At 40.8% G+C, this 14917-nt stretch overlaps 1 protein-coding gene and 1 long non-coding RNA gene across 2 annotated transcripts in view; one reads left to right on the forward strand and one right to left on the reverse strand.

Annotated features, from left to right (window-relative positions):
• Positions 1-9991: 9991 nt before the first annotated feature.
• LOC117807156 lies at positions 9992-10927 on the reverse strand. Its single transcript, XR_004629919.1, has 3 exons — positions 10826-10927; positions 10577-10704; positions 9992-10323 (listed from the first exon to the last, which is right to left on the reverse strand). It is a non-coding gene; the product is annotated as an uncharacterized LOC117807156 (long non-coding RNA).
• Positions 10928-13609: 2682 nt separating this feature from the next.
• Positions 13610-14917, forward strand: part of trabd2b (TraB domain containing 2B) — a 78191-nt gene continuing 76883 nt past the window's right edge. Inside the window, exon 1 of the mRNA XM_034676183.1 lies at positions 13610-14087. Coding sequence (XP_034532074.1) covers positions 13974-14087 — 114 coding nt within the window. The 5' untranslated portion in view covers positions 13610-13973. The remainder of the gene's footprint in view (positions 14088-14917) is intronic.

Here is a 14917-nt window from a genome sequence, read left to right on the forward strand (position 1 = left end):
ACCTTGTAGTAATTTGGCCAATTTGATGAGAGCGCAGGACTTTGGTTCTTTGAAAAACTGAGTTTCAGATCAGGTTTTTACAGGGGTTAAAATCAGGTTATGAATGTAAATTGGACACTGGAACAGAGATTTAGATGATCTGGATTTTGATTCTCATTCCTGGACTGAATTGTGTATATAGGAGATAGTTGACAGTGAGGACATGTTGGGGTGAGCCAATGTGAGTATGCAGCCGGTAAAAGTGTAAAAATATTCACCCTGCATGAGAGGGAAAAAATATTCCATTTTATGCCACCGATGAGGGATCTGTGTGAAGACTGTGCATGTAGCAAACAAGAGCCACACTGTTTTCTTAACTCTTTTTGGGTATAATTTCCACTCAGGTGCGGATACTCTAAATATGTCCAATAATATGATGCATTGATGTAAAGACAAAAGCTGTCATTGTAGCGCAAGGCTCTGTGTTGTCTGTCATCTTGAGTATCTTTTCATCATTACATATTGATTTGTCTCCTGAGACAGCCTGTCCATCAGAGAAAACCTCACACTCAAAGGGACATGTGTGAATATGCAACTTTAGAAAATTTCAGGGTCAGGCTGTCTTGAAGTTATCTAGAAGTGTTCTGGAGAAATGGGCTACTATAAATATTGAAAAGGGTGCTGAATGTATTCTGTTTGAAGAGCATATACAGAGCCTCCAACACACTAGTCGCAGGTTCAGTTACCATCTTCATTGTTCCCATTTAAGGCAAAAGGCCAAAAATGTACAATATAACAAAATAATACTTGAGTACTCGAAGTGAACATTACCAGTGAAAACAAAATGGTTTATACGTTTTATTCAGACATGAATGTGTAACCGCATACTTCATGCCATTCCTGCATAAGTCCTGCACCCCATCCAAAAAAGTCTGAATATGCCCCTGCTTGGCTCAGCCCGGGTTACAACTCTGAGGCTTGGACAAGGGGTCAACTTTGGGACATAAATTGGTACTATGGCTATAAACCACATCAACTGTAGCAGCCTCGGTATGGGCCAGTATAAGCTCAGTCGTTGATAAATCACCAATGCTTCAGGGAAGCCCATAAGGCCAACATCCATTCAAACCACCAACAGGCCTTGAAGGAAAAACACTAGTAAACTGTATAGAACCACAAACCTATGGATGGTAAGATGCATGCGTGAACCTAAAGTAGCAACTTCAATTGGCTTTTACCATAATTTCATTTAGCCGATGTCCATTTTCCAACAACTAAGCTTTGGTGTTTTACAGAAGATTTATTTAAATTGCACTGAGAGGATTCAGACTTACCCCGCTTATGAACACATTAGCAGCTCAATAAAACCCAGTAGTTGCAGGAGACATTTTTCTAATCACTAACCCCTATGCACTCTCTGTGACACCCTGTTCCCACCAAAACCATTAAGATGCAATCATAAGCGGTTGTCTGAGCCCAGTTTGAGCCATGTTTCTAAGTGATGATGGAGCTAAAGTTACTTCTTTGCATAGAAATGATTTAGTGTGCAGTAATTCAAAACCACCGCATTGCTTTCATCACAAGGATTACTTTTTCATTTTTATAATACTGCAACTTCAGTCATTACCCGTTCCATTCATCTGTGAAGGCGGCACGGTCTTTTATTGAAAGTTCTCTCTAAAGGGAATACAGCAATCCAAAAATGCATCAAGTTCTTAATGTGTAATATTTAATAATAATATCTGGGTTAGCTGCCAGTGCATTGAACTAATTCTTTAAAACATGATGTAATTCTAACTGGAACTGGAAAGTGATGAACTCACAAGGATGGAAAAAAGCTATTTTGCAAATGAGGAGAAACTCAGAGATGAATAGACTGAGTGATAAATAATATGGCTCCATTTGTTTCCATATCTAACGATGGTTATTTGTTGTATGACTCCCACCCTTAGATTAATTATGACTACTTTCCCTTTTACAGCAGTATTAATAATGCTACAACAGAAACTCACTATCTATGTATCTTTACTGCTTTTCCTTTTCTTCCTACTAATACATCACATAACTGAGTAGAAAGCCAAAACAAACAGGAACTTTCGGATTGGTCAGACATCTTTATCACCGACTTCTTCACTTTTCTTCCCTGAATGATGTCTGGTTTGAAAATGTTTCCACAGTCTCCGTTCGGGCTTACTGAGGGATTAGAGCTCAAACGACTGACTCTGTGGCTCATTTACTCTCTGAATCCACAGTCTTCAAAAATCAAAGTTGCATATGGACATGTCCAGCGATATGATAATAGCATGAAATGAGGAACACATTCAAAAAAAGAGAGAGACTTTTTCCAGCGCTGTGGATAGTCTTTTCATGTTTGATGGAGATGTGCAGCATAGAGGATGTGAAAGGCAGAAGCAGAGAAAAGCAAAGATGTTACTTTCATTTGACTCAACAACAGTATAATATAAGGGATGTCCTATTAATGGAAAACTATAAGAATAACAGTTAGGTACACCGACTAGGCACATACATTCATTTGTTAGCTTCATTACACTAGCAAAGCTTTTCTGAGGCTGAACTTGGGAAAGAATGAAAACACAAAGGTTAATTGATTGCTTTGGCAGCAAAGTGATTCATGATACTAATGAAAAATGTTTTTGTCCTACATCTGACCTACTTATTATTAATCGTACTTATTTGCAATGTAAAAAAAATATTTGACTTAAAGATTATTAATTACTCTACAAACAGTTGTCTCTGGAAAAGGTTTAGTAGTTGTTTCTATGATGTGAAAAATCATACAAAGCCACGTAAAAAAGGTCAGTGTTATGTATTGACTTTATACTTGTTTAATGCAGCTATAATAATAATAATAATAATACATTTTATTTATGTAGTGATTTTCAGAAACTCAAAGACAAGTACAACTGTAAAAAATCAATACAAGCAAGGAGCAAGGAACACAGATCAAACAAAACAAAAGTACAATCACAAATTAAAAGCTAACTTAAAAGGTGAGTTTTTGATAGAGATTTGAATGCTGAAGGGTCAACAGGTTCGGTGCTTGGTTCTGTGAGGTGGAGGCAGGAGGTTGGCATGTGAGGATTGCAGGTTACGGGAAGGAGTGTGATGGTGGAGGAGGTCAGTGAGGTAGGAAGGGGCCTGGTGGTGGAGGGCTTTGTGGGTGAGGAGGAGGATTTTAAACTGTATGCGGTAGGGGACAGTGAGCCAATGAAGATGTTGGAGGACGGGGGGATGTGGTCACGGGAGCGGGTGCAGGTGAGGAGGCACGCAGCAGAGTTCTGAATGTATTGCATTTTCTGGGGGACTTTGGATGATGTGTTGTACCGGATGCTATTACAGTAATCTAAACGGGATGTGATAAAGGTACTGACTGCTCTAACGCAGGGATCAGGTTGGTGACATTGTGCAAAATACTTCAATGTTTACAGTTTGAGGCATATGCTAAAGTTGTCATCACCAAACTACCGATGCCTCCCTCTTCTGTCCAATGAACCCTTCGCAACACTATGGGCCTGATTTACTAAGATCCCAAATAACGAGCGCTAATTTGCGTGTGCAAATAATAATTCTGCACGTGCTATTTCTGGGCGTGTTGCGGGTGATCTACTATGACTGCGTGTGCAAATGATAACAAGTGCGAAAGTGATGCGGACCGCCCTTTAATGAGTATTTTGTGTGTGCTATCGGCTGTCACCATGGAGAGTTTGAGAGAGCAGAGTGGTCTTAAGCGATAAATGAAGTTTGAAGCCATGGAGCTGGAGGTCTTTTTGGAGGATGGAAATAAACACATCGGTGAACTCCAGAAAAGGTGAATGCTGTGAGAAAAAAACAGAAGATCTGCCGATGAAATAAACGCATCTACTCTACTCCAAAAAGCAATCAGCATTTTGATGGAGTTTAGAGAGCAATTTGATGAGGCCTGTCCCTGCTTTAATTTTTTACTCTTCCCATCAACGTTGCACCTTCTGAGCGTTCATTCTCCAAGTTAAAACTAACTAAAAACTCCTTGATGAGCACGATGGGACAGGAGAGACTGAGTGGACATGTCATGTTATCTATTGAGAATGACAGAGCAAAGAAAATGGACATACAGCGCATCATGGGCAAGTCCGCAGAGCTTAAGGCTCCTTCAAATAGTGGTGAGTATGCCCAGTACTTCATGTTGATTTTTTGTTTGTATGTGAGCATGTGGGCCGTTGTGCCAATTTTACTAAACTTTATAGCTGTTGATACAGTGACCTACTGTGCTCTCATTAGTTGAAACAGTTAAAGTGGGTGTCAGAATGATGGTATACAATAAAACATCATATCCATTATATTTGGGTAAAATCACACAGGGGGCTGTCTTTGTCTCATGTGAGGAGTCAATATTTGATTGGTTCTGAAATTCTGAGTTCCTCAAATGTAATTTTAACACGGAGAATGATTCGAACAATTTTCACAGGCCAGAACACCCAATCAAGTTAACTCCAACAAAACTTCAACATAGCATAAGGGACACTGTTGCTTTAAGGTAGAGGCACATGCTGCATACACCCTGTTGACAATGGCACTGTTACGATTATGAAGTTTACAGGTCATAGGTACAACTAAGTTCAGCGTTTTCATTTAGCACAGGTTTGGCTCAGAACAACAGCTGAGGCTGATTAGAATGACATCAGTCATATATTCATGCAGTCAAATTATGACCCCATCATGCTGCTCGATAAAATAAAAGGGACCAACACAGATATTAATTTATCCCTGAGGGGGACCTTAATGTCTGCATTGAATTAAATGGCAACCAGCCGAAGCGGCCAACACCATGCATTTAATCAACCGATCAGACAGTGTAACATATCTGCTAATATAGCTAACAGTGTCCATGTGTAAGTGAATTTTGTGTTTGTAATACAAAACTTGACTAGATTTTTCTGCCAAGATTAAAAGGCCAGATTTAATCACTGCTTAATGTAGGAATGTGAGTAGATAGGATTTCTAACAACACTTTACTTGAACAGTAAACTCTGTATCCTGCAGGCTCAGATTACTTTGTAAATGCTGCTCTGTCAACTTCATTTGAAACTCCATGGTATCAAAACACAGCACAGATATCCGAGGGTGAGCGCACGGTGCTGAGTGAGCAGCCGCTACATTGGCTTGGATGTGACTTTCAATCATGGTCCCGAGCCTCAACCCAGTGGACTACGCTAGGCTCGGCTCCGGCTCGTAAATCAATTGACTGTCTCAGTGAGCCGGCTGCAGAGTCCTGAACTCTCCAGGGTGTAATGTATGTTTAAACTATGTGCAGTCAGTCATCAGGCCTCTGTATGGAAACAATAGTGCAGCGTGGTCACTGCTAGGGTCTCCTTTTGTTCATTCACATCAGGCCTGTATGGCACATAACTGGTGTTTGCAATCTGGTAGATTGTCAGATTGTCTTTGTTCTTCCTTGTGAGTTCATTGCTTTCCAACTATTTCCTTTTGTTTTTATTTATAGTTTTTGATTCTACCTAGTTTTATGATGTTGGATTTTTACTAGTTACCTTACTGGAGTCATTAGCTCTTTTGGACTGATATAATGTGCACAGCTGTGTGTTTGCCAGTAAAGATGAAACTCTTTTTGAACTGCACTTTACATCAGACCTCTGGGTTTGGGTCTCTTGTTTGTGTGTCATTACAGTTCAATCAGGAGAGACTCAATGAAGAGTGAACAATAATTCATATTACAAGATTTAGAAAGGGGGCCGATGGCCTTAGCCTTATAATGCATGTTATTATGCTTCTTTATGTGCAGAGTAAGTGCAAATGATGACATGTTACAGTATGTATGTGCCCACCGATACAGTTTATATATACATCTGCATCACTCCTGCTGTGTTATTGGCCTCCCTGGTGGGACATTAAGGTTCCCAGTGTGCCCTCCACTTGGCCCTGAGAATCAGAGCTCAGTCACATTCAGGCTGTAAGTCATCTTCTACGAGGCCACATGGAGACTGGAAGCTGTCATCGTCATGTTACTGATGAGCTGCATCGAGGCCGCAGGGAACCGAGCTAAACTCTGTTAGATTTGCTGAAAGCTCAATTTGACCATGAGGTAATAATGTTTTAGGCATAACTCTATGACAGTGTTTCATGGTTATCTGCCTCACGCAGTGAAGTGGTTAATACCAAGCAGAGCTTCAGGCAAGACCATAAATACATCTAGAAATGAAATGAGAGGCAGGGTTTGTGTATTTTCTTTTCTCAGTCTCTTACAGTAGATTACAGTTTAAACCTCGACACATGTTCAGCATCAGCTGAAGAAGCAGAAAATTGTGTTTGTAGACCTTCCCTGGGCCAGCTGTTTGTGTATTTGTCTCTGCATGTGTGTAAGTGTGTGTTTGTGTATTCAGCTATAACAGTCATGCTGTTTCATGTGTTTCAGCTCTTTGTCTGCGAACGTAAGTGTGGTACATTGAATTCACTTCAGTCGCACAGACCTTGCTGTTTAATGTGCGTCTCTTAACTAACTATTCATGTGTATATTTTATAAAAGAAGCCTAGCTGTTTGACATGTTTTAACTGTGTGTGGATGTATGGATCTGTGTTTATAACCCTATGTGTGTAGTGTGGTAGCTCCGCCTGCTCTTGACAAGCTCTGGGCCTGATGACAGCTCCTCTGCTCCCCGTCAAAAAGGGAACAGCTCTACGTGTGAGTGAAGAGTAGCAGCAGGAGCGATACCCAGAGAGGAAAAAGAAGCCTGAAGTGTGTGTGTGCATAATGTTGTTGTCTATGTGTGTCTTTGTGTGTCTTTGTGTTTATCAGACTCCACAGCCAGGTTGTTTTTAAGGAGACAGGTCTTGAAAGCTTCAACCTCCTCATCCTTCTTTGACCTCTTTCTATAAACCATTAATTCTGGGCTCTTGAAGAAAGCTCATTTTAGGCAATAAATTATGTCTGTGTTGTGTCGATACAGAGTCATTAATCAGACCTAATCACCTCTCTGGCTTTCCTGTTGCTTCAGTCGCCACATTCTCCTTTTTTGTGTTTTTTCTTTTAATTTTCCTCTTTACTTTCCTCGTTACTTTGCTCCCTCTCTGTCTTTCACCTCACTTCATGTCTCATATCAAGACAAATGCATATCCACACTGACACGTGAACTTCAGTCTTTGGGTTAGAGAGAGTGGACCAGCCAAGTGTTACAGAACCACACCTTGATCTTGAAAATAAACAGAGCCCCAGACCAGAAAGGAGATGTCGGAGTGAAAAGACATGGAAGCTCAGAAAAAAAGCAGATGATGAAGAGGAAGCTGAAATGTCATATTCTGTTACTGAAACAACATTACATGCATTTTAAGGGGGGGAAAGGCTTGTGCATTATTCTGCCCCTCTCTCCCACGGCCTTGTACTTGCTCTGACCTCACTGCTGAAGTCCAGTGTTATTAATCACACTGATCGAAGGGCTTTGAGGGCTTTATATGGTTCGCTTTAACATAAAAGTCAAGATGTTTGCCCTCCTGTGCCTATTTCTGTGAGTCCAACCACAGGCCTCTGCTGGAGTTTATGATGACCTAATGGGAGCCAACATACAGGTAAGGTGGGGGGGGGGCATTTGGAGTGTTTTTATCCAAACACACACTCAAGCCACAAGTATCTTCAAAAGAGCTGCCACTCTGTGCTGCACTTCTGCTAAATTCAGGTTTATAGTTTGTGGTATTTTGGACACCTGGCTTCACAGATGTGGGTAAACAAAGTTCAAGACAGTCTATGACTAAGACCCTGCCCTCAAACACAGTCACTTCCAACACAGGCCACATCAGCCGGGATAAGACACCACCTCAGATGGAGATGAGTAAGACATACACCAAATAATCCTCGGATTAACACAGGATAAACAAGCTTTGAGTTTCATTCAGAACCCATACAGAACTATTCACTTCCAAGCAGACAGAAGCTGCACTGACTCAGACAGACACAGCCAGCCTTTAAACTCCCATTACACAAGCAAGGAAGAGCACCCATATCTGTTGCTCTCTAAGCATTGTATTTGCTTTGATGCCATTCATTTTACTATGCATTCAACATTAAAGCACATTGGACAATAAGATAATCTTCAAGGAACCTCATTAGGGCAGATGACTATCTTCAAAAGAAGGTCAAGTCCAATTCCAGGTTTTTGAAGAGCTCATCTGATCCTTAAGGCAGGAATTCATGGGGGGGGGGTTCCTGCACACCAGAGCAAAGGCTGTAATTTAATGGTATCAAAACACACGCTGTTTTTACTGTGAGTGCTGAGGCCTTATTTGGCTCTATAGCAGCATCTGTTGAACCCCTGCAAAGATAAACCACAAACAGGACACTGACAATAGACACAAGTATTATACAGGCTAACACTAGATACTGTATATATAGAGTATTTCCATAATATTATGTTATGAATACACCCATTATCCAGCGCTGAGATTTGCAGCAGCGTCACTGTGGTTGTTGAAATGGCAAGGAGGGAGGCACCATTATTCCTCCATATCTTATTCTTTTACCATTCAAATACCCAAAGCTAGATCTGCCTAACAGCAGGACAGGTCTTTTCACTCCTCCAACCCCCCCAGTTTTGGCTCTCAGGGGTAAATGGGGCAGAATGAGAGGGAAGATAGCAGGGGGGTTCCCGATGGGGATAATACAATTACTCACAATGCCAATGATCAGTGGGAGAGAACACGACGCATCACGGGGAGACTTTGCCAGCCGGGCCTTTGATGTGAGCACATTATAAGCTCTAGAAAGCAAATAAAGATGGGACTCTCTCTGAAGAGAGGCTGTAAGTATGTGTGTGTTTTTGCAAAAGAGCCAAAATAAACATTATGGTCAAAACTGATGTTTGGTAAAAAATCTGAAGGAAGGAGCCATCTTCTGACTGTAGGATCATGTTTGTGACTAACAGAAAATCCTTCTCTACATGGAATATATTATCGGCATGATTATATACCAAAAGAAAGCTTTATACAAATTTAAATTAAAGTGGATTCAAATAAATAAGTGTGGAAGAAAGGTTTTTTTTCTTCTCTTTTTTGGAATATACACCTGCTGTCTTTGCCAAGTTTGTCCTGCCAAGGGACACCTCTCTCATTCCTGACCATTATAAACAAAGCTACAGCCTAAAGCCAGGTAGCTTGGATTCACAAAAATAGAGGGAAAAATGGAGAAACAGTGATCCTGGTTCTGTCCAAATTTTAAAAGAAACCCAAGAACCTCTAAAGCTCACTACTTTGCTTTTCTTTCTATCCAGACTAGTTTTTGCCCGGTCTACAGAGCTAATCTAAGCAAGTCAGCTGCTTGTTGTTGCAGGAAGGGTTGACAATAGGAGTGTTACCTCTAACTTTGGCAGAAAGCACCTGCTGTGTAACTGCACCTCTGACATAGGCTTCACTCACACACGATAGTTCCTATTAAAGCTGGGGTTGGTAATCAGATTTAGATACACTTTTTGTTAGACGGGTTAAAATTACCTTTATGTCCCGATGGCAATCAATACATAATGTGTTCTTAAAAAAGAGTGAAAGAAAGATGTGTTTGTGTTTTTAACTTTCAGTATGATAATGTTTTGGTGTTTTCTTACATCTGTTAAGATAATATTAAGGCCAGGAGCTGTGCATACATTTGCATAATTCAGGGCACAGTTGAGTTGACAGGCAGGTGAGTGAATTGCACCTGTTTGCTAGGTGGCTAAAAGCCCACCTCAGCTTGACCTCTTTGCCTCTTACTAGACTGATCAGAAGTTAAGTTGAGTCAGCATTTCCAAAATGGCGACCTTCACTTTTGGGCTTAAAACACCTCTCTTGAAACCAGTGGGTGACATAACTTAGACTACGTCCATGTCTCATACAGTCTATGCTAAAAATTTATTTCTAATCCTTAGCTGCAGGCGCAATTATTGCCTTAAAAAAAAAAAAAAAAAAAAAAAAAAAACCTGTTCTTCATGCATTTTATTATTTTAATGTACTGTTGTTGTAAATGGTCTTATATATTACAGAGAAAACTGCACCTTTTGAAATGATGAAGTGATTAATCAACCCTTTAAAAAAGACATCTAAACTAACCAAATTGAATTACTTGTATTACTCATTGTCCATAATCATCACTGTACAGCCTAGATTCATGTGCCCTTTTCTTCACATTGACCCTAGCAAAGACTTCCTCTAGTTTTTAAGAGGAGCAGCTCATCACTCTGCTTCTGAAGATACAAAATAACCCTGACCTTGACCTCTGTCACTTTATCTCTGTCTCTTGGTTTCCCTTCCTGCTTTTTCCCACTCTGGATGATGAGACACAGATATCCAAATGTGTTGACAATGCCAGAGTTACTGCAGATACAAAGAAGGAAATAACTTATGACAACCCTGTCTTCAGTGTCTATCCCAGTGTGAACTTCCTCGACAAACACTGCACAATATCATTAAAAACATGTATTAAAGAAATGTATATTAAGTTTACTCCATTTATTAACTATTCTCTATTTAATCTTGAGTAACTGGGCTTACACAAATGTAGTCGGACCCCTTTCTGACATTGTATGACATATTTCACCCCCTAAAAATTACCCTCCATCTCTATCACCTTCTCTCTTGTCCTTGTACTTGCTTTCCCCAGGACGTCCGGAAAGAGAAACCACAAAAACATTTCACCGGAGACTCAGTCAATATTATTCCTCGACATCTTCAAAGCAGGACAGAGGATATTGGAACCTGAGAGAGAGATAGAGAGACGGGTGGAGATAGTATGTGTTTATGAGTGAGCAGAGACAAGAGACAGGACTGTGGTGCTGCCTAAAGCTGCAAGCCACCCCTTCATACCCATCACACTCACATTTTCTTTGAAGCACCATCTTTCTGCCCTCAGGTCAACAATCCCTATCTTCACCCACACTGTGCGGGATCTTAATTCTTCCTCCCACCACTAGGGGTCCCTGTGGGCATGATAAACAAACACACATCCAGGCTCAGTTCTCAGTAATAGTTAATCTTTCCTTTTCATGTGGTGAAGCAGGAGCAGTGGCAGTTGTAATAGAAGTAGTACCTCTATCATTAGACAAGTAATGATGTTCAGGTAGAGGCAGTGAGTTAATGTTGGGGGTTTTGTGGCAGGACTTCTGCACAATATCAAAAAGACATGCAGCCGTGGAACCACAAGGACATGTAGACACAGGATCCTTGGATCCTTGGACAAGATCTCTTCATTTTCTTCTCCCCCCTCTTCAATTCTTTTTTGTGTAATCTGTCTGTACTGGTTATGAACTGCACATAACAAACATATTCAAGAAAATATACAATTCAAATAATGGAAAGAAAAATTTGATCAACTAGTTTTGTTTGCAGAAATAAGACTTTTGGAAAATACCTTTGAATCTAAATGCCCTCGCCTTCTCTCTCACGTCTGCCCAGATGTGTGTTCTGCAAGTGAGCATTTCTGCGGTCTGCTGCTAACACAACATTAACTTTAAAGTCTTCTTTCGTCCCTGACTATATGTGCACCATGCTGTAAGCATTGGCCCCTGTCCAGGAATCTCCTGCAGCCAGCCGCTCATAAGCCGTCTCCTAACCAGCCAAGAATGTGGAAAAGCACCTTCAAAGAGAAAAACCCCTCTGCAAGGTGTGGTTAAAGCAAGTACCTGAGTCCACAGGTGGACGTATTAGAGCAGATGAAACCGCTAACTGAAATCCCACACCTGTCTTAGAAAGAGAGACACAAAGGGGAGAAACAGAGTAGCAAGGATGAAAAGATTACGTTAGATCAGTGTGGTTCTGTTCTGTTATTCCTTTATATGCTGCTTCATGCATCTGAAAACATCTGAGGCTGCGTTCAGTACAAAAGAAATATTAACTCACCGGCTTTTCAGATTCTACAAGTGTGATGAATGGTGCCCAATAAAAGAAGTCAAAGGGTCAAAGGGCAGCTGTGTCACAGTTTTACAACGTGAAACTGTGTAAAAAGACAAGCTGATCAAAGAGACTCAGCAGAAACGCCCCAATCTGCCTCATCTGAACAGAAAATACAATGAGCGCTCAGGGACTGTGGGTCTCGAACAAAGCTGCCCAGTTCAAAAAGTGAGCTCGGAGTGGTGAGAAGAGGAGTGAAGAGGAGGGGAGAACATGTTTCCAGGACAAAGAGCTGCTTGTCCAATGTCTGTTCTCCACTGGCCTGCAGGGAGGGGCCCCCACTGCCACTTGTTTGAGGGGTCTCCATGATAAATTTCCCACTACTTGACTCTGTCACACTGTCTGCTACTTGGACAATAACTGAGGTCACAGCAGAGTAGTGGAGCTTTGGCATTTAAGCCTGCGCAGAGAGGGGGCCACTTTCTCTCAACACGACTCGCCTGCTCAGCGTCATAGCTAACAAATCTAAAGAAATAAATAAAACTCCTCTCACAGTTTTCTTTACTCAGACCTGTTTATTTGTCAACATTAATCATGGCTTTAAGGTCTGAGGTTCTTTACCGCAACACAAGCCTCACACTAATGTTTGGCCTCAGGGTTGTTAACCAGAGAGAGACAGAGATAAATGATAATTCTCCTGAAGAGGAAACACATGACAACATATGAAATATAGTTCTTATACATCTTTAAAATGGCTATGTTGAAACCTGAAGAAGACAAACCCCCAAGGCTGACAGTGTTTCAGTTCCACCTGAGGTGCTGACTGTGCACTTTTGTTGGCACTTTTTTTGAGTATGGCTACAAAAAAACAAATGTACTTTGAATATTAAACAAATGCCACATCATTTGTAGGAATAATGAGTGAAAGTATCACAAATATCCCCAAAATGCGCGAAGAAGACTGAGGCTTAAACAGCAAGGAAAAACTGGATGTAAGGTATGAGACAAAACATTGGTACAGCAATGTGAAACGGTCCTGACTCCTGCAATAAAATTATCATATCAGTGGCAACAAATATCAATATTGCAATTTCAAAATAAAAGGTGCTTTAAACAGACTTTATTTTCATATTTGACTCATCAGAATGGCACTTATATATCAATCCTGCACTTTTTCTTTTAGGGGCTTTTTGTATTCTTTGGTTAATCAGATATCATATTATAAAATAGTATTGGGATTTATCAGTTAGATCCCAAAATTGTTGCTCTTACCAACCCCAGTGGATGCTAATTGTTACTTTTTATCTGACTATAAGATAGTTTCAATCTTTTAAAGCTGCAATACTTAATCTTGCTGTAGTGGAACATAAATAAATCCAGAACGATAAGTAGTCCATTCAGCTAAGTTGAGCGTTCGCTTGATCAGTCTAATCAAGGACTATGAAAAACAGGATGTTAAAAACTACAAAGAATTCATGTAATTTATCTAATTTATAGCATCTGACATGCAGTATGAAAAACAGCTTGAGGAGATAATACTGTCGACCATGCTGGCATAAGAATCTGCAGGACGTTATAAGAACATTAGAAGAACCTTCATTCACTCTTCACTCCCTTTGGCTCTGTCTTGTGCAGCTTTACTCACGCAAACCTGTCATCCCTCTCTAAACCTGCGCTCCCTCCATCTATAAGAAACAGTATGTGTGCATGTGCGTGTGTTGAGTGTATTAAGTGTGTCGTGTGTATTCGAGTTGGGTAGGGGGGGAACTGAAATCGTCCCACCTCCCTCTCTCTCTCTCTCTCTCTCTCTCCCTCTCTCTCCTAATAGTGAGGCGCTCCAAACTTTGGGAGCGCAGCGCGGAAACTCTCTGAAGACTTCCAACTCCTGCTTCGGGACAGCACCGAGTTTGAGCAGACAGAGAGAAAGTTTCAGAGAAAAAGAGAAGGAAGCTGAGCCGCGGGGAGAGTTGGGTAAAAGTAAAGGGGCGGAATGGTCCTCCAGCCGAGCGGCACATGTGAGCCAAGAGGCCACCGGTAACTTTTTTTTTTTATAAACCAAAAAGAAGCAAGTAAGAAGAGAAACAAGTGAGACATACTCTTGGAGCTGACTAACCGGAGTGCCCTGTCACCTCGACACGATGGTCTGCCTGCCCGGGTTCAGCTGGGTCTTCCTGAGCGCTCTCCTGCACCAAGCGGCACCCTGGGGCGCAGAGCGAGCGGACAGACCGAGGCAGTGCGACACACCGAAGTCGGTGAGTCAACTTTTGGGACTTCATTCAGTTAAGGTCACAAACTTTATGGCGTGATAGAGCCCACATATAAGATTTGACAATATCTGACTCGTTCACTGAGTGACACTTGTTCTCCAAAGTGTTCTCATTTTGAAGCTGCAATACTTGATTATTTTAAGGAGGCTATTGCATTGCATTTTTTTTTTAAATATGGGGCCTTTACGGCATCTTACGCACCTCAAAGTTTTTCATTATTGAGCCCCAATTGAAGGTCAAAGGTTCCTATATTTTCTTTAATTAAATATGTTGTTTTATCGTCCTGTAATTATCAAGCAACAACAATGGCATCAAAGGAGAAGCTTGTGTGACATTATAAATAAACAAATAATCAATAAACTATATATGCATGTTGATGATAATAATAATAATAATAATAATAATAATAATAATAATGTTGTGTATGAACATTTAAAATATATATATTCTCAGACATACAAAATTATAGTGTTACTGCCTATGAACTCACTTCCCAGAAGACATCCCAGCTTTAAATGAAAGCAGTTGCAGAAAGAAATCGTTGCCACGCGCCAACTTTATGGCTGTTTATGTGACAGAGGCAAGCGAGGAACACCCACGGGTGACTTGACTTCATCTGTGAGAGTTTCACCCACCTTTCAGACATGATCGCCTTTCTGTGCAACACGTGGTCTATAAAAAACATACCTATGGCATATTAGTAAAGTTATGGATGTGGTATTAACTCTTCAACGTGAGAAGGTGCAGCAGAACAGCCAGTTCAATTAATGTGAGTATGTCTGTCTGTTTCCACCATGAACGCAACAACGACATGA

This window comes from Notolabrus celidotus, chromosome 2, assembly GCF_009762535.1.
Source record: "Notolabrus celidotus isolate fNotCel1 chromosome 2, fNotCel1.pri, whole genome shotgun sequence".
In the NCBI taxonomy this organism is placed as follows: Eukaryota; Metazoa; Chordata; class Actinopteri; order Labriformes; family Labridae; genus Notolabrus; species Notolabrus celidotus.